At 48.4% G+C, this 19,093-nt stretch overlaps 7 protein-coding genes across 7 annotated transcripts; 4 read left to right on the top strand and 3 right to left on the bottom strand.

Moving 5' to 3' along the window:
• Window positions 1–1,173: 1,173 nt before the first annotated feature.
• Window positions 1,174–3,272, bottom strand: C8Q69DRAFT_182930 (S-adenosyl-L-methionine-dependent methyltransferase). Its single transcript, XM_028625891.1, has 13 exons — window positions 2,929–3,272; window positions 2,731–2,856; window positions 2,657–2,667; window positions 2,561–2,600; window positions 2,492–2,502; window positions 2,317–2,424; window positions 2,103–2,258; window positions 2,012–2,053; window positions 1,895–1,932; window positions 1,781–1,841; window positions 1,597–1,714; window positions 1,329–1,531; window positions 1,174–1,261 (listed from the first exon to the last, which is right to left on the bottom strand). Exons 1-13 carry the CDS (start codon window positions 3,019–3,021, stop codon window positions 1,219–1,221), a joined length of 1,050 nt encoding a protein of 349 aa, XP_028488416.1. The 5' UTR covers window positions 3,022–3,272; the 3' UTR covers window positions 1,174–1,218.
• Window positions 3,273–5,185: 1,913 nt separating this feature from the next.
• C8Q69DRAFT_442912 (major royal jelly protein-domain-containing protein) lies at window positions 5,186–6,569 on the top strand (the record flags this gene model as incomplete). Its single annotated transcript, XM_028628878.1, has 3 exons — window positions 5,186–5,312; window positions 5,389–5,564; window positions 5,631–6,569. The coding sequence occupies 3 exons, from the start codon at window positions 5,186–5,188 to the stop codon at window positions 6,567–6,569; spliced, it is 1,242 nt and encodes a 413-aa protein (XP_028488415.1).
• Window positions 6,570–8,094: 1,525 nt separating this feature from the next.
• On the top strand, window positions 8,095–9,742 carry C8Q69DRAFT_526317 (hypothetical protein). Its single transcript, XM_028633631.1, has 3 exons — window positions 8,095–8,473; window positions 8,546–8,824; window positions 8,887–9,742. The coding sequence occupies exons 1-3, from the start codon at window positions 8,471–8,473 to the stop codon at window positions 9,505–9,507; spliced, it is 903 nt and encodes a 300-aa protein (XP_028488414.1). The 5' UTR covers window positions 8,095–8,470; the 3' UTR covers window positions 9,508–9,742.
• Window positions 9,723–12,231, bottom strand: C8Q69DRAFT_414822 (hypothetical protein). Its single transcript, XM_028628339.1, has 5 exons — window positions 11,718–12,231; window positions 11,398–11,648; window positions 11,179–11,327; window positions 10,767–11,101; window positions 9,723–10,687 (listed from the first exon to the last, which is right to left on the bottom strand). Exons 1-5 carry the CDS (start codon window positions 12,084–12,086, stop codon window positions 9,878–9,880), a joined length of 1,914 nt encoding a protein of 637 aa, XP_028488413.1. The 5' UTR covers window positions 12,087–12,231; the 3' UTR covers window positions 9,723–9,877.
• A 1,384-nt stretch (window positions 12,232–13,615) lies between these two features.
• Window positions 13,616–14,322, top strand: C8Q69DRAFT_460109 (hypothetical protein). Its single transcript, XM_028630130.1, has 3 exons — window positions 13,616–14,017; window positions 14,088–14,121; window positions 14,195–14,322. The coding sequence occupies exon 1, from the start codon at window positions 13,695–13,697 to the stop codon at window positions 13,881–13,883; it is 189 nt and encodes a 62-aa protein (XP_028488412.1). The 5' UTR covers window positions 13,616–13,694; the 3' UTR covers window positions 13,884–14,017; window positions 14,088–14,121; window positions 14,195–14,322.
• A 795-nt stretch (window positions 14,323–15,117) lies between these two features.
• On the top strand, window positions 15,118–16,654 carry C8Q69DRAFT_182852 (NADH-quinone oxidoreductase). The gene is made up of 4 exons (XM_028625889.1): window positions 15,118–15,484; window positions 15,553–15,638; window positions 15,701–16,094; window positions 16,157–16,654. The coding sequence occupies exons 1-4, from the start codon at window positions 15,458–15,460 to the stop codon at window positions 16,259–16,261; spliced, it is 612 nt and encodes a 203-aa protein (XP_028488411.1). The 5' UTR covers window positions 15,118–15,457; the 3' UTR covers window positions 16,262–16,654.
• Window positions 16,296–18,666, bottom strand: C8Q69DRAFT_182871 (hypothetical protein). Its single transcript, XM_028625890.1, has 6 exons — window positions 18,179–18,666; window positions 17,334–18,110; window positions 16,972–17,283; window positions 16,620–16,921; window positions 16,353–16,569; window positions 16,296–16,300 (listed from the first exon to the last, which is right to left on the bottom strand). The coding sequence occupies exons 1-5, from the start codon at window positions 18,304–18,306 to the stop codon at window positions 16,502–16,504; spliced, it is 1,587 nt and encodes a 528-aa protein (XP_028488410.1). The 5' UTR covers window positions 18,307–18,666; the 3' UTR covers window positions 16,296–16,300; window positions 16,353–16,501.
• Window positions 18,667–19,093: the final 427 nt, after the last annotated feature.

Here is a 19,093-nt window from a genome sequence, read left to right as displayed (position 1 = left end):
CCTAACAGACAAGGAGCTAAATCACCGGTGGCTACAGAAGGGCGTTCCACCGCACAGATGCAGGTACCATACTGCTGTTATTCTTATCCGATGTTTCATGTGAATTGGATTCGATATGAGACTGCATTTGTTAGTGAACGTCTCCTTCTGAACAGGCTCGAGTTCAGCCTTTATCGCTCAATGAGCGATTGCATGAACGACCTAACATATCCTCGTATTCTGAGTACTTAGCTCCAGACAAGCAGTGTTTCTCCGGAACAGTCATTGCGCCTCTAGGAGGGATCTGGCCCCGAAGCAACGCGGGCGTTCGACCAAAGGGGGATAATGATATGTTTAGCACGCATTGGTAATTATATGTGCCACGAGGAAAACGCCGTTCTCGGGGTCTAGCCAGAAAGGTTGTGAGGCCATTTTATACCAGTAAACAAGGTTTCTTCCGTTCATGAGCTATCCTGGTCCAAGTCGCTTAAATAACAGGTACACAATGTGTATGGGAAATTAAACTACCAAAGACGTCAATGCTCTGTTGAAGTACGCACCCGTAGCCAACAGTTTAAGTAAGCCGAAGGAGTCTCCGTCCAACCATGAAGAAAGAAACCTGTCGTATAAACTGTCAATGCGATACAGGCATGGTAGACTTGACAGGGCTATGGGTATTCCGAAAGTTCCGTGCAATACGAGCAGGGCAGGAGATGAGCCGGGCAACCTACAGTCAGTCACATGCAGGGATGCGAAGGGTCTATATTCACATGGAAATGATTCTATTTACAAGGATAGACCCCTCTAAAAGGTGGCCTCTTCTAGTTTTTTTATAATACCCCTCCACCCAAGCCTTAAGCTACGTGACCTTCTTGTCGATACAGTTTGCATGCCTTCATTGACCGCTCCATATTCCAAGATCAGATCGGTGCAATGGACACGAACCAGGATAACCTGGACGGATGCCTGTGTGTAGACGCCAATGGCCCGCCCTGGTTTGGACGCGAAGGTCGACGGGATAGAGATGCTAGAACTTTTTTTGTGGTCCACGATGGCTTCTTCTCTTCGGGAGGAGCGGGCAGCTCTCTGCTAGGAGGAAATATCTTGTGGGCAGACGGGTGTGCGCCGCACGATTCGCGAATTTGCTAAACCGAAAAGAATAGGGTATGCAAGGTCAAAGTAAGCTCATAAGGAGAGAATGCAGTCATGGGATAGAATAATCATTCAAGACAATCCCGTTCAAAGTTCTTCTTCGGTCGGCTTCCTGCCGTAGACGAAATATCTAAGTCGCCACGTCAGCATGCCCGCGTTACTAATTTCAGGGGTATTATAATCGTGGAATAGCTCACATCAGATTGTATGCGTGCAGAGACTTGGTTCGGAGCTGGTTCTTCACAATCGCCAAGAAGATCTTCGCCTGATCTTCTGTGTAACCAACGCCGCGAGTCATAAGCGCGAGACCGTAAGAGTCGACGGATTCAATAGCATTGATGTACTGGTAGCGGCCGATTTCCTTCAGATGAGGGTCTTTAGGCCAGGGACCCCAAGGACACTGACGCGGTGGAGAGTGAGTTTTATGGCTTGGCATTGGGTCGTATCGGCGAAGAAAGTGCGCACCTTATAGACTCTGACCTGTACGTCTCGAAAACCAGCGTCGATCATCGCTGGCTTCAACTTGTCTACAATGTTCAGAGACCGGTTGGCTTTGGAGCTCTCTTGTTCGAGAATCGACAAGCTGCAGTACGTGTGAGCAGAAACTCAATCACACGCTCGGTGACAAGAATGATGCAGATATACTCACAATTGGACAAGGGCAGAATCGGGCTCCAAGCTGCCATCATCACTCCAGCACCAGATGGGAGCTAGATATCAGTGAGCTAAGGTTTTGTCTGAATTATGGTGCGGGCCAACTGACCTTCCTGCATCTCCAAGTACCCACCGGGTCTCAGGTGCCTATTTCTCGTTAGTGCCGAGAACATAGCCTGGATTGACACCATCTTATGAGAATGCGCGGATCAAGAGAAAGACTTGCCTGTAGGCCTTGGCGAATAGCTCTGGCCAATCCTTCACGGACCTGCCTTTCAATTAGTCACCGCAGCTAGGGGAGCATATGATCGACTTACCCGGCCAGAGTTCGCCCATGGATCATGTCAAATTTATTTTCTGGATACTCCCAATCCTCCTCGAAATCCTCAATGACGAATTGCGCGTTAGGTGCAACAAAGGCAGGCTGAATCGGACTCAGATCATTTCCGATCACAGTTGCAGAAGGGTATAGACTGGGTATCGGTTAGAGATACCAGCTTGGCAGTCCAGGCAGTGCTGGGGTAAACGTACTCCGCCATATCCAGGGCCCAGATTCCTGTCCCGGTCCCCAGATCCAGGATATTCTGCGGATTGACTAGTGGGGCCAGGTGGTATCTGCCCCGAAGTATGAGGGTGAACCTGCAGATTTGCGATTATGAGACTCCTTTCAAACACAAGAATAACACCAACGAGGTACTGTACATACACATGGTGTACCTGGTCAATGTCAGAAAGCGGAATTCCGAAAATTTACCAGTTGGCTAGTTGAGCTTACCAAATCTAGACGATCTTTTTCCTCTTCATCATTTGGTAGTCTTCAGGAACCAGTCAGGATTGAACCTGCCAAGGGCACGGCGTATCTGAGACTTACACATATTTACCCTACAAGGCGTTAGCAGGCTCTTCACAGAGGATCAAACATGGGGACTACGAGGAATAACATGCCTCGCGGTAAGAATGGTACCGTCTTCCATTTTCGTAGACGTAGTTAGTGACCCCGGATGCGAGCGAGGTCAGATCGCTCTGCGCATCACTCCAGTAGTTGCCCTCGTCACTGTCTTCCGTCGAAGGCTATGCACCATTACGATCAGCACTCGTTCAGGGATTCCCATCAGCAGTCAGAACAGAAGAACCGCGATATACCTCAATGTACGATGGTGGCCCCGATGAATCCTGCGAATCCTGAGCAGACGAGAATGCCCGACGGACGGCGTCCTCCGGAGGCTGTGGTGGCATTGTCCACACTGTCCGGGGTCTGGTGCCAGCAATAATACTGTGCTCTCGGCTGCTCAATAGAGGACGGCGGAAACGAACGCCACGGTTTGCCGTTAGACGAAGTGGGGTTATCAGAAAAGCTGAGGCGAGGAAGGCTTCGTGACCAGAAACTCCACGAGCAATGCCAGCGTAATGGTATTTTGGCCGGGCTTGAAGTACAAAGTAGATTCGGCGTTGAGAGGACTGTCTCCAATGGAGAATTGTTCTTCCACCGTGGACAGAGCAATCAATGCCCCTGCGAGTCTAAAGGGATGCTAGGAGAGAATTCCGCGGGGGGGGGCAGCCGATAAGTAAGTATGGTAGAAACAGCTAGCAAGAATCCCGGCGGGCGTCGTGCGAGGCGGTTGTCTAGGGACGAGTCATGTCTCTGCCATCGAACAAGAGTGAATCAACTCTTTCAGCCTAACGGGGCTGGATGATTGATTATTGACTGCTTGAAGTTGGAAATGACGGGGAGTCCGGTTCAGTGTCGACCCAGCAGAGCTCTTCGGCTCAAACTCTGATGGAAGCGAGACGATGAGTGGTGTTCGATGCCCCCCATCGCGATGAGAATGCTATCCTGAATGTGGAAGGGATCCGAACCGCAATTCTTGAGGTTCCCCATCACCAACGGTCCACGAACTGAATAACCTCTCGGTCCGGGACGATCGGGGAACCGGAACTGTTGACATGTACACGACATTGAACTCTGGTGGAGAGCTGATAGAGCAATTCAGACTTTGGATATCACGCGTTCCTTGAGTCTCTGCTTTGGCTTCGCGATTTCTCCCACTTCGTCGGGGATGTTCGGCGTGGAGATGGTCACACCGATCGATCGAGCCCTATGTATTCCCAAGAATCCGGGAGGCTGCCTAGGGTCTGCACTACGCCAAGTCAGCGGTATCTTCAGGATCAGATTAACCAGACTGACGGGTTCGCGCGTGGCCTTGTGGCCCAGGGTGAGCGTTAGTCTCGACGCCGTCTCTCGTTCTGCGGAGCAGGAGGAGTCGTAGTTTGCGAACCAGAGGGTCATAATGCTTGGATTTCGGCGATCCTCTCCGGTTAGAGTAGTAATTATGGGTTTCGCACCGGAGTCGTCTGCTTGAAACTTCTCGGGCAGAACGGACCTTTCTAAATACTCATCACTACTACTGGCGAAACATGTCGTAGCGCAACGCTAATAATCTGCTCAGGACGAGGGCTGGAGTTAATTCAACGGTGGGGCGGAGCGAATAATAGATATAAGTCGCATTAGACGGCATACATCGAAGCATCAAGGTGGTTTTTGCACCATAAAAATGTGTGTGATTATTTTTGCGGGGTAGATACTTAGTCGACTAAGTACCACATTGAACAAATACTAACATTATTTAAAGCCACGAGCTGAATCTCTGCATATCTCTACGCAAGTGGACTGAAACATCTCTGTACATTCATGAAGCTATAGAAAGGACCTTTCCTCCTCCATCTACGACTCCATATTGTTGCAATTACTCCCATTCGCCAATCCGTTGAATCTATCAAGGTACCTCGGTTGTTGCTTGGCCATCCTGTTCCATCGTCTCTGTCATCGTGACAACACGAAGAACTCTCACGCCTCTTTATATATCCCGTTGTTCATCCATCTCGCTTTATCCCGTCCAATGCTCGACGTTTCTGCAGGAGTGTATTTCTGCTGGTTTCGGTTCGATTCTGTGACTCCATGACGTCTCGTGGTCTGTTCAAAGCGAGTTCTATCCGTCATCCATCATTCGATTGTCGTGATCAGCAATTTCCCCGCAATGGTCGATCATGACTCTGTCAGGACAAACCGCCTTCCCGTATTAGCAATGACAGCATCAAGGATCATCATTTATTGCACCTCACGAGACGATTCCTGCATACTGCCGCAGTGACAGCATACTGCAAATGGCAATGAAGACAGCCGGGAGATCCGGTGTTGTGACTTCCGGGAAAAAGAAGGTGACGAAAATGCCGAAGAGAGGGGATTAGATCTATTAAATAACAGCCAGCTTCTTGAGACAATTGTAGCTTTCATCCAGCATTGGTACACTATTTGTTCAAACAGCTGAGTCTAATAATCCTGTCGGACTGGACTTGTACATACATAGTTTGCCCACGGAAACTCCGGGTGAAACAAGTCATCATGCGCTCCGCAGGCTTCTTTCTTTCAAGCCTTCTCCTCTTTAGTCCAGTATTAGGACAAAGAGACCCTCAATACTCCGGGCCGTCCTTAGAGCCAGTGCATTACTATTTCGATGAGTGGCCCACAGGTAAGATCGGATCCATCATCAGATCTGAACCTGTCAAGACACATACCAAGCTTTCTGTGGCTGACGCGCTCCACAGGAATTGCAGTATCATCGAAAGGGCGGTTATTTTCAAATTATCCACTCGGTCTTGACCCGACAAATACGAAGTACCAGGTCGCAGAACTGACGGGGAACACCACTGAAGTTCCGTATCCATCGGCTGAGTTCAACACCCCGCCAGGAGGTGCTATCAACTATACCACCACTCCTCCGGTATGCGCAACATATTCCAAGCCACCAAGAAGGAAGTGCTAATAGTCTATTTTTTCAAAATAACAGACTTCTGCAGGATACCCAGACCACCTGATCTCTGTGCAAAGCGTGGTGATCGATCCCAAAGATCGACTATGGATCCTTGATACGGGTCGAGTAGCTCTGCCAGACGGGTCAATCCTGTATTCTTCCTACGGTGGCCCTAAACTAGTCGGAGTCAACCTCTCCAATAACAGTATCTTCCAGACGATCCTGTTTCCGCGGGACGTTGCGTACCCGGAGTCATACCCCAACGATGTTCGTTTTGATCTACGCCCCAATATCACGTCTTCGGGTCAGGGAATCGCCTACATCACGGACTCGAGCTTTGAAGGCCGCAATGGCATCATTGTCGTCGACTTGGGTACCGGTGAGTCCTGGCGCCATCTAGAGAATCTTCCAGCCGTGCGCCAGGAGCCCGGCTTCTTCTTCACCGTCTGGGGAGAACCTGTCTACAACAACGTGGGAGACGGACAGCCTATCACTCCCTTCGGCTTGGGTAGTGATGGCATAACTCTCTCTGCGGATGGGGAAACCCTCTACTTCAGCGACGTTGGTGGACGATATCTATACTCTGTTCCCACTGCCAGGCTTCGCGCACACAAATCACCCACGGCGCAGCTCCTCGCTGACGGGGCCGTCAGCCAAATCACACAGAAGGGAGTCAGCGATGGTTTGGAGTCGGACACTAACGGCTATGTCTACGCGGGCAGTTTCGAGACCAACTCCATCTACGTCTATTTCCCCCAGAACGGTACAGTGTCGACCTTCGTAAGAGACCCCCGTCTTCAATGGACGGATACCTTCAGTGTAGCTGGGAAGTCAGGCAAGGGATATCTCTATTTCACTGAAAACCAGCTCTGGAGACGACCGGCGAACCAGGGAGGCATTGACAGGAGGGTGAAGCCGTTTGCGCTGTATCGTGTGCCTCTCCCGGATAATGGAGGAAAGATTCTGTTAAAGTAGCTGTAGTGTACAAGGATCTGATGTTGCGATACAAGAATTAGCGTGCAGAAACTCTCCCAAAACTCCCATGAAAGACACGAGAACGTTATAGTCCCTCGAATCGCACGTTAGAGTTTCCATCCATCTGTCATATCAAAGCTACCTTCTCTTTATGGTACGTCTGACAGATCCCCACAAGATACACTGAAACCGGCAACCCCCGTCGATAATGGACCCAAATCCAACTCCTACCAAGTAACCATCTCAGGGCGGAGGCTCACTGACCGTACATTGTGTCTTATTCGAGCTCTAGTGCATCGATAAGGATCCAACGCGAACACGAGAATATCGTGAATAATAAACTTTGTCTATAACTTAACTAAACAGCAGGATGGAGTAGTCAATATTATGCAGGTGCTGACTTCTCCACGAACCTATGAGTTTCGTCGATCTATAATCAGCCAGTCTCGGCCTCGTAGTCAAACTTCCCTGTGCATTGGACTAGACATGGTTGTTGCATTTCTGCAACTCAATCTTCGATCTCACCATCGCAGCTCAGGCCTCCGGCAGTCCCTGTGGCGGCCTCCGCTGGAAAGGCTGAAGATAGGTATTTCGCTATAACCGAGCATCTAGAAAGGCTTGAAGGAAGGAATTAACCTTTGCCCAACCATCCCAGAGCGCACGGATCACGGGAAATCGCCGTGTATCAATGTGTGCAGGGCGGTTTAGGGTTTGATGGCTGAGATGGTTCCCAAAATATACGATGCCTGCCCGTTGCCGCGTTCAACATGACAGGATCTTTAATCTGAACGGTCATGCACGGGCCATTTCCATGAGGTGTCCATCATCTAGTTTAGACAGGAAGACCGCGCGGCTTGGTGCAGTCGTAACGTTGAGTATGGCTGCAGTACTTGAAGTTGTCTAGCTGAATAATTAGAAGGCGAACTAGATACTTACACCCAAGTTGCGACCGAGAAAGATTTGGCTGTGGTTCAGAAGGACTGCTAATATCTTCACTCTAAACTTAGCGTTGTATGTCCTCCACGATGATTATCGACGAGAGATATGCGCAGTGCCCCTCCCCCGGATGGTTAGCGATCCCAGCAAAAACCAGCGACCCAGAGAGGCAAAGGGTGAAACTCAGAATTTCCATGGAGCCATTGATATATCCAGGCTTGCCCAAATCTATAGGTTACTTTCAACGTCAGATAGGGCCGTGGGCCTCTATCTGGACTTTCAATGAGAACTGTCCGGCGCAGAGGCCGCTTCGCATTGTCCATTGACTTCAACGCGGTGACGGTGGAGTATCCCGACCCCTGTATCGAACCCGAGCTTTCGATTGAAAGAAAAGCCCATAGCGGCGGACATGGTCCAGTTGGATGGTAACAGAAGCCGATGACAGACCATGAGCCACAATAGCTCTTCTAGCCTGAAGAGCCGGTTCACCTTGGCGCCAATTCGCTCACGGTCAACGGGACCCCTGGGGAGTAGTTCGTATGCGAAAGCCACAGGCTTGGATCTAGATCCGCGTCGATGAGAGATGGTCCTGGAACGATAAGAGGGGAATGTTGGGATCTCGAGAGTACCTCGAATACAATGATTCTCAACGAGGACTCCCCTGCTCCAGGGGAGTCGCCCAGGCTTGTAGGCCCAGACTTGTATACCTCGGGTAGATGGCAAACGCATGGGCCTTCAGACACTCAACCTATGGAGATTATGCATGTTCTCTACAGTGTGTTCAAACATAAGAACTTGCTGCTGCGGTTTCCTGGGGCATCTTCTCTCAGAAACTCATCTGCTGTCTATCCCGTTGAATAGCTGTCAAGAATATCAATCTGTTGTGCAGGACAGCCTTACAGCCATATAACTCCACAGCATTGGCTGTGATAGCGGTGAATAACCCAGACCATATTGATATCGATATGGTGCGTCGTTTGTTCACTCACTGCAGGCAGTATTCCGGTCCATTTTGAAATAGATGCTAACGTTCCTCTCAGCATAACTACGGTCAAAGGCTTGCTGTGAATACCTATCGCCTTGAAATGGCGCTTGGTGTCGGAAACAGTACATCTGCGGAGAATATTAAGACAGCGATCGTCGCAGATCCCTACAGTCTAGAGTGGTGGAACTCTGCCTGGCATGCTCCGTGGGGATCTCAGCGAAATCATTTGATCTTTGACACGACGCATGATATAAACAGACACCCTTCATCATCTAGTTTGAAGAGAGAATCATATGATGATCCACCGACAATGTCTTCCAACCCAACATATTCTGTAAGTTACCCACTATCTGCTTTGAGTTCAAACAATCTCTTACATACAATATTTGACTGTAGGATCACATTAGCGAACCGACATCACCCTCACTCATCTCAAGCAGTAATAGCTTATCTCCAGTCCCGACTTCGGTCTCTGAATATTCCTCAACTCATGCGGGAAGCCCAGCTTCAATCCAGCAGAGTATTGAGAAAAGGCCTGGGAAGGCTTCACTGCACCATCTCAGCCCGCAGTTCGAGACAAATCTCAAACAAATATCTGGATACAATTGTCCCCTCCCATTGACACATCGAACTCTAATGAGCGACACCAGTATCCCCTCAACGCCATTCCTAGAGGTCGCGAGTGGCCAGTGCTTAACAAAAGAGGCCCAAGAGAGCGCCAAGGCAAGACGAAAGATCGCCCACAATGCCGTTGAGAGACGCTACCGGGTCAAGATGAATGCCAAGTTCATCGCCCTGGGCAAAGCCATCCCCAGCCTGCGTGCAGGCAAGCCGAACGCCTCCCTACGGAGCAAGGGCATCAAAGTCATTCTAAATGACAGCACCGTGATTCAGAACAAGGCTGAGGTTCTGACCAAGGCAGTGGCTTATATCCAAGAACTTGAAGAGCAGAGGTCACTGCTCCATAGAGAGATTTGCTCTCTCAGGGACCAACTCCTCCCTCGAGGGATCTGGTAATCTCTGACAATGGGACAGGACAAGACAAGACATATCGAGGAGAGAGGAAGACGAAAGAATAAGATTGAAACTAGATAGACCAAAAGCAAGACTAGAAGGGCAGAAAAAGCCCGAAGCAAAGGCTGACGCGCTCCACAAGAATTGCAGTATCATCACAAGGGCAGTTATTTTTGAAATTACCCGCTAATCCAACAAATATAAAGTACCAGGTTGCAGAACTGACGGGGAACACCACTGAGATACATCGGAGCCGAGAAGATGCATCTACGTGCAACAATATATCTCTCTTACATTGTTCGCCAGATTGTTTATTGGTGAAGAATCCTAAATCTCTAATAGCTATCCCTCGAAGAAAGTGCACCTTCGAATTCTACGCACCTTGCACTGGAACTTCCCGATATGGCGGTGGCAATACACCCTCAAGCGCGGCTTTTATTTGCAATGCCAGCGTTCGGGAATGCCATCGATGTTGCTGCGTGTAACCACCCATGATCCAATAGTTGTCAATGCGCAGATGACGCTTCCACATGCCTCGAATTTCACCCTCAGAGTCAATACCCCACGTAGCATCTAGACGGGCCGCAATCTCTTGAGGACCCAGCAGGTCCTTCTCGTAAACAGAGTTACCACCCCCCAGAATCTGAGCAGCCGTAGAACGAGCGTCCCTGTCTGCGAATCCGGTACACCAGATAATGGCATCCGCATCGACAGTGCTGCCATCAGAGAAGAGTAGACCTGTCTTTGTATAGGCAACGGGCTCCACGCCAGCCTTTACGTTAGCCTTTCCTTCTGCTATAAGCTTAGTATCGCCGACATCCATGTAATGTCCACCTGCTCGCTCGACCAAGTGATGCATCAAAAACGAATCAGGATCTCGACTATCAATAACAGGAAAACCAGCTTTCGCCAGAGCATCATATCGGTTAGGCTCCTTGGAAGCAAACATCGCAAATAGATCACGCCCAAACTGGCTCTCCACGGCAATTGGTAATGTGAAGAAAAACCTATCGGCTGTATCGACACCAAAATCATAAAGTCCCAGGCTATTCTTGTCACAGACATACTCAACAGGTACAATGTAAGTCCGACTGCGGGCAACCATAGTGGCTTTAAACCCAGCCAAGTGACAGTCCCTAAGCACATCAAATGCCGTGTTGGCCGATCCAATCACCAGGACGGACTAGAAATACAAATAGTTTAGAACTGATGCCAGCATCTTTCTGGGAGATAAGACTATGTTTCAACACGTCTTGACGTACCTTTGCCCCTTGCTCTCGGAGCTTGCTGGCATTCTGATACTCGTTTGAATGGATATTGATGCCCTCATAGGGATTGCTATTATCGAGCTCCGGTATATAAGGTTTCTGCGATGCGATGCCGGTTGCCTGGACAAGATGTTTGCAGATAACTGTACGTTTCCCACTAGGGGTCTGGAGTTGAACAGTCCACTGCTTGGTCAGTTGATTATATTGTGTCGACTGGATCTCAGCAGATGTGATAATATTAAGATTGTACGAGTCTATATATCGCCGTAGGTGCTCGGCCAACTCGTTCCGAGTGAGTAAGTGTGGAGTGTCAGGACCCTTCTGGTAGCCTATATAGATCTTAATGTCAGTATCTCTTTCTACTTGGCAATTAATAATGCTTGAGAGGAATCGAAAGGCTTCTTACACATGTACGGCATCTCGCAAAAGGACGTTGGAACGTGGAATCGCATGCTATCATAGCGACGAGCCCAGTTGTCACCGGGTTCGCCATTACGATCGGCCATAATGCTCTCAACACCCAACGCTTTGAGACGGGCAGTGAGAGCAGCGGCGCTGGAATGAGGAAAGCAAGTCAGAAAGATGATTATAACAAGAATTGAAGAAGCTATAGTCTTCGACGTACGAGTTCCCACCCCCAATGATAAAAACATCTGTTTCTATGTATTCGAGACCCTGCAGATCTCTGCTAGGTAACTGGAGCAGGCTTTCATTTTCCGGATGCAGATCAAGATTTTCCAATATCGTGCTCAGTATCCAGATTTTCCATTCGATTTCCTGGGTCTCCTCTCTCTTGATAGGTAGAAGCAAAAGCCTCCCGCTGCAGGAAGCAGCCGGCGACTTAGTTCTAAAGTTTATCCGACAATCAATGAATTGCTACAGCACCATAGTAGGGTTAGTTGCCTATCTGCGGTGGGATATGGAACCGAGGGTTTATCAGCTTACAAGACTCGCAGGTATAAGGTGGGCTTCCACGAGCTTCATCTCGCCATCAATACCCCTCAAATCCTTAGTCTCCAGAAAAGCTGGAACAATAGCTTCCACAGTGGTGAAGGTTCGCAGATGGTATGTCAGCGCCAACACATCTTTCCAGTACGCCTGACTCGGGAAAAAGCAGTCTCTCAGCTCCTTGGCATCACTTTCTACCACAGCAGCGTTGAATTTCTCTAGCACCACGAGTGCCTGCTTGATTGACTCTTCGCCGGGCGTAAAGGCATCGTGTACAGTACCTGGAGGAATGACTGGCAAGGGCTTCTGGGCCATCATTTCCCGCAGGCCGGATGCCGGAGGGTATTCATCGTGCAACGAGGGCATATTGGTGTCTGACCTCCCTTAGTCCATTGAGGAATATAATTTCAGGAACGCGAGTACCAGCTTACTGGTACCATGAGTATATCCCTTCTTGATTGAAGGCATAAATCATACTTCATCTGATAGAGCATGATATATATACTTCAAACTAACCACGGTGCCGAAACCGGACGGGTAAATGTTATCAGTGAAGCCATCTTCTCCACCATTTGACAGCAGCAGAACTAACTATTTTCAGTAAGAAATTCCACAAATCGCCTGTCTTGAGTGTAGGTGGACTGACTACTCCGTAGATCCCATTGGAAAGCCTTGTACCCTTTCCTTCATCATGCAGGCCATCATGCTAGACTAGTGAAATAACCGAAATTTGGGCATACCGTTGAACTAAGTGGAAAACCCAAGTAAACTTCCAGGAGCTTTTATTCAATATCCCCGCGGCCTTTCTTTGGTTGTCCCATATTATTAGCGAATCAGAAGCTCGCAGCATGTCAGGGTATTTGGCGATCTCTTTCTTAGACGTAAGCACTATCTTCTTGGTCATGGATGCTCAGTGCCTTTCCAACGGCTTTGGCCGCGCCAATGTCGGATCCCTGGTATTATCACTTTTAGTTAATGGCAATGTCAGTCAATCGCAAAGTGTCTCTGCCTATCTGTCACAATAGGGTCTTCTTTAACGCTTTTCTGCAACCACTACTGGACCGTGCGAGGCTCAATCATAGCTATGGTCAAATGCATCGACATTGTTTTAGTCTTTGGCCGCGCGGGGCCGTTTCCTATTGCTGGTAGCGCTCAGGCGTCAACTAAATATTCTCCCCCAGTCCTCAAGACGGCTCCGCACAAGGCGATTTCCGGCAGAAGATAAACCCATTGGGCCGGCTCTGTTGAACCTATCATTACTGTACAGAGTAGACTAATTTATTACTTGTTAAATATGAGCCGCGTTTTTATCCTGTCATCCGCAAGGATAAAGTAACTACAGAGTAGATTGCGCTGCGCTAAATTTTGGGACTATATATCAAAGAGCCAATACCCAAAAGCCTAACCTGCAACGTGAGCGATTAGCTTCAACATGATACTGATAATTATGCGACTTACTTGCAGTAACCCCACTACAATATGCCACAATATATTCCATAAGAGATGGATGGCAGATATACGTGGCCCACAGGGCCAAAGGAATACGACTTTTCGTTCATTCAGCCTCATTGTATAATAGAGTACGGAGTACGAAACACATGGGGACTGACTGTGCTGTGATGTGGACTACGAGCCCAACTTGGACCTTGGAAGTTAAGACATACCAAGAGTGGCTCTGTGTAGGCCCCAGTCTACTATATTTCTTCTCCATTTCTTCCGTACTTCTTCTCCATGCAACATTATACGTGGTCAGCCTGCGCTTGAACCATTTGATATAGATTCTCATGTCTTGCTGTAGAAACTCTGGACCGACGGAACCTAGCTTGTTCTGATATACGGATGCTGTTACTCGGCTATCCTGCCTCTCCTGAAGATAGCTATTTTACTTAACTGGTGTCAACTTTTAGTCCCTATCAATAAAACGAGGAACATATTCTGGTGGGCTTGTGTGGTCATCATAACAGTTTGGTGTGTATGGGGAATTTGCTGCATAACCTCCTAAACATGCAGTGCGTCCCACACAGAGCTATCTGGGAGTTCTACCTTCCAAGCAAATGCTACTCATTACCCAAAGTCATGCTGGCATCAGTAAGCATCCAAGTAATTACTGATATTATACAATGGTGTCCTTGCCGCAAAGAACTATCTGGTCTCTCCACATGAACTGGCAGAAGAAGGTGGGGCTATCCATGACTTTTTGGAGTTGGAGTAGTGTAAGTTATCGCCGCTCCCTTCGTCTTTTGCTTTTGGTTTGGGTGATAATATAAAGTAGCGTCTCAATAGCAGCATGTTTCCGCCTAGCTGACAGGGTTAAATTCGCCAAAGATGCGGATTTTTTATCCTGAGCGTGCCATGTGTAGTACTTACTGTGTCGAATATCAAATAGCACGGAAGCATAGGTCTGACGTTGTTAGCGCTTACGGCTTCTGTAGGGGCGAGCTGCAAACCGGATAGTAGCTGCAACGGGAAGCTACCTAGATTTACCCGTAGTTGCCAGATTAAAGAACACACGCTAGAACTATCGAATGCTTGGAAACAGTAATTCAGATCTGTTTCTGACAGCAGGAATTTCGGACAAAGCCTATAGGCATAAACAGATAGATGTTAGTACCCTCTAGTTCTTTAAGCAATTCAGATTCAATTCCCGTATTAAATGCCTTTCCAAGGTCTTTGCTTCTGTAATCTTAAATTCTCACAGACTTAAACACCTTGAATTGCTTACTTGTTTCAAGTTCTAGGGGCGTTTAAACTTATATTTATCCCTAGATATATGTCCCTGGTTTTTTTTTTTTTTTTTTTTTTTTTTTTCAATGAAGTTATAACACATCTGCTTTAGGTCAGGGACGGTCTAGCATTATGCGGGGGTTGTTTGAAAGAATGATATATTAATGTATAGCAGAGCAGTTAAAATGACAGTAAGTATTGTATTGATCTTGAAGGTCTTGCAATGCTGTATGTTGAGTTTGAACAACAGAGGTCATTTTAGTTATCTGGTAAAGGCCATCTAACCTGTCAAGCACCAGCGAGAATCTACCTTGTGCTCCTCGACGAAGCATGCTCTAGCGATGAACTAGCCAGGATTGTCTATCTTGACGTATCCGAGACCATAAGTAGACTATCTAGTTGGCGGTTGAGAGTCGTCGCTGGAGAACAAAAGAGAGTCCAGACTTGGCATCATTTGTCAGCGGGCGGCCGCCGTCGCCGATGGTCTCTTGTGGATAACTGGACTCCTGAATCCGACAAGGTCGAGAATATTAATAGATAGCAGTTCACTAGCTCCGTATGTGCTAGTTACCGTTATAGAAGAGGATCGCGTCGTGGTAAGGTATCCAATTACCTACCGGACGAGAGCCGAACGCGGTCATGGACGATGTCATGGCGGGACATCCCGCAGCGGAGCTCCAGACATGGACAGCATCTCAACCATTCACGACGATGAGCGGTAGATGGAGCAGAAAAGAGTCGTAGAAATTGGAACCGTCGACTGAATTATTATGTGGGCTCGGTTGGCGAAGTCTTCGTCGACCCGAAAGAAGTTTGGAGAAAACGGTGTGTTGCAATAGTGAGGTCTGAGTGGAGTGGAGCTCAACGACGTACTTATTTCCGTATTTCCTTTGATAGTCCACGGAGTATATAGCTTCGCAATCGCAGCTCTACGACCCTGAGTGCTGAACCATTTCTTTCCCTCGATATCTTGAAGCTTTCTTCCTGCTTCTCCTTCGACTAAATCAGCAGCCATGGCGCCCAGAATCGCAATCGTCCTCGTATGTCGTGACCAGTTCCGCGATCTACCTATGACGTCCTTGTCGCTAACGATGGCTGATACGCGCAGTATTCCATGTACGGCCACACCGTGAAGCTGGCCCAGGCTCAGCACAAGGGGATTCTCACCGCGGGCGGCAAGGCCGATATCTTCCAGTACGGACTATCTGGATAAAGCACAGCCCGAAGCAATTGTCCACTGACATCGCTCATCATAGGATCGCCGAGACCCTTCCCGATAACGTTCTCAGCATGATGAAGGCACCTCCCAAGCCCGACTACCCCATCGCTGAGCCGGATACGCTGCTGGATTACGACGGCTTCCTCCTTGGTATTCCCACGCGTTACGGTAACTTCCCCGCGCAGTGGAAGGCATTCTGGGACAAGTCGGGTGGTATCTGGGCCAAGGGAGGTTACTACGGCAAATTCGCCGGTCTTTTTATCTCAACGGGTACGCAGGGTGGTGGTCAGGAATCGACCGCTCTCGCGGCCATGAGCACTCTGGCTCACCACGGAATAACCTATGTTCCTCTGGGGTATAAGACCGCCGGACACCTGCTGAGCAACCTGTCGGAGATCCACGGCGGCAGCCCCTGGGGTGCTGGTACCTTTGTGCGTGATCCGTTTATTCCCTTACTAGTTAGAAGAAGCTGTTGCTGATAAAATGACTCTAGGCCGGGCCTGATGGAAGTCGTCAGCCCAGTGAGCTCGAGCTTCAGGTCGCCGAGATTCAGGGCAAGTCCTTCTACGAGCACATCGCCGGTGTCGGTGCCAAATAAATAAAGAAAGTCGCCATTGTGAGAATTGCAGCGTACCGCCTAGAGGGACATTGTTAGACTTGAATGCTGGGGGCATTACTTTACAACGAACCAAGAACTTCGTGTTCCAAGCATGACTGGGCTCATGCGACATGCTCCCGCATGCTGTAACTAAGACAATCATAGAATCTAAATCTTGAGGAACACTGTCAAGTCTCTTTTGTGAACACCACTTGAAAGGACGTTTGATACATGTCGTGACTAATGCTGAGACGAAGCGTCATGCTCCGTGTGATGGTGCGAATTACACAGCAGACGTAGAAAGCTCTCTACTGCGTTGTTAGGATTGCCGTCCGTCATATTGTTGGGTATAACTCACCTGCGATCTTATATCTGCTAGACAGAACTTGCAGCAGTTCTACGAAAAGAGTATGCCTCTGCGTTGGATCTTCGATGATTGCCCGCTGTGTCAGCTCGGCCTGGAGAGCAATACGGCTCCAGAAGGGATTGATCGACTCGATGGCAATAGTGCCCTTGGAAATGGCTGCCAGCATAGGTTTAACGGCGGCGGTCGAACCGAATAGATTGTCCTGAAGACTTATCATGGATATCTCGATATAGCTTTTTTCACCCATTGCCTTGGCCTTGCAAAGACAGAGCGTGTGGAGAAGAAGTGAAGCGCTGTCCCGGCCGTCAGTGTTGGCATGGTGATAGCGTACAGAAATACTTACCAGGTAAGACTAGCAAAGCAATATCGGAAGGGTATCGCGCAATACTGGCGGAGCTGAAGCTTGCATAGCAGAGCAGTAAGTCCACGGTCAATATCCAGAGCCTGTCGAAACGGTAGAGTGTCGTTTGTCCCATGCTCTCGCATGAATTCATGCACCTTGTTTAAAAGGGTGACAGCCTCTGCCTCGAGGGTGAACAAATCAGCAGGCGATGAGAACACGGCTGCCTCGGGGATATCTATCAGAGTCATTTCATTCTCTGTAGCAGTGATCATTGGCTGGCGAGGCTTCTCGAGGACCGGTGTGTTGATATATCTTGCATTCAGTTAGCGAGGACGCTGTGGCTAGTGGGTATAGATATCTACCTTTCCAGCATAATGATAGCCCACCACGTTTTGTGCTGTGCTCCAATTTGTGCAGAAACATCTCTTTGCGTGCTAAGGGATGAAGGCCGTAGCTGATGGAATCCCTGCGTATGAGCAGTCCTCGCACATATACCCAAGGTAGTATATGCATCATCAATGAGATCCTGAGTATATTCAAACAACGTGATCAAGACTCCTGCTTGCACAGCGTAAAGACTCGTCTCTCCGGACGACAGAAACGTCGCGAACTGGTTTTTACATGTCCGGTATACACAGTCAGTCTTCCAAACTGCGTTTGCAGTATGGGACTGCTTTTCCGTCACAAGAAACATTGATAATATGAGCAGTGCACATCCTTTATTTAGCTCATTATGCTCTTCGTTGTCGACTGCTCTCAAAACGTCTGCTGATGGAACGATTGGTAGCCACTGATGGACAGTTTGCAGGTATTTCTCCAGGACTTGCTTTTCTGTGGTGAGATTTTCCTGCAGTATTTGTCTCATGCTGTTAAGTAGCAGAGAGTTCATCTGTGATGATAATAGAGAAGAATTGAATTCCCATTTTGGTGCATCTGTGTCACCGTCACGGTGATGGTAGGGAGCTGCCGGCTCAGAGCATGTCGGCGCGACAGTCGGCATTTCAGAGTCGCCATTTTGAGTATTAAGAATAGACGATTCAAGTCTATCTAAGCGAGCGTAGACCTCATCCAATTTGGATTCCAATCTTGCAACAGCGCTCCTCGAAGAGTGCACATCATACGTGCATGTAATCGACTGTCTGTCTGACGAGTCAGCGCTGAAGTGCGGGGTATGGAGAGAATTTCTAGACACCAAGAATTGTATTACCTTACGCAACGGCTACAGCTTGGTAGAGTCCTATCGCATTTCTTCTTACTTCCTTTGCAATTTGAACATGCTTGGCCAGCAAGCTGGGTGTTGCTTTCTGTCGACGAGGGAGCTGGGTTGTCGTCCATGATAATCGCAGGACTTGGAACGGGCGCATATCAAGAGACCATGCTTAACACCTTCCCACCCGCACCACATCAGACTAGAGAAAAAGTGATAACAAAAGTGAGATTCCCGCTTTTTTCCTTCGGGTTGGATGGCTGTCATGGATCTCGCTGGGCAAAATAACATCGAGTACGGATCTGCTGACAAATCAGACACCTGAGGCATTGACTTCTTTAACTAAGCTAGTTAGTCTAGTTATTCGCTCTTCTACAGAAACAAAGCAGAGACATCTATCTCTTCGTCCATACCACCTGAAATGATATCAAAAGAATAGAGTTGATCGTGAGACAGAAGTATCGAAGTTCTAATATCAGGCAGGCATTGAGAGTGTGCTACCGCTCTACCTTCGGCACCAAGCCTAACTATCCCTCTGTTTATCGCCGATTAATTAAGTACCCCTTGCAGACATGTCGATTCGATGTTGGGACCAAAGCTCAGAGCTTTTTCAGGTTATCCACATATCACTCTCTGAAGAACAAATTTTACTTGGCAAATAATTAACAGAACGGAGTGGTTACATATTGACGGGAAAAAGCATGCGCGCAGTCAAACAGCACACACGTATCTCTCCTTTTCCAACCCCACAGGATCAAACAACAAACCAGGGCGCCTCACAATAACAACAACTCATCCATCCCCCACTACATAATTATATATCTGACCAGTCTGACTGATTAATTCACTCTAGTCATTGTTACTTCCAACCAGTCCAACAATAAATAATACCAACCGGGACAGAATCCGTGCGTC

Source organism: Paecilomyces variotii (assembly GCF_004022145.1).
Source record: "Paecilomyces variotii strain CBS 101075 chromosome Unknown C8Q69scaffold_2, whole genome shotgun sequence".
Classification (NCBI taxonomy): Eukaryota; Fungi; Ascomycota; class Eurotiomycetes; order Eurotiales; family Thermoascaceae; genus Paecilomyces; species Paecilomyces variotii.
This window is presented reverse-complemented; position numbering and strand designations above follow the sequence as displayed.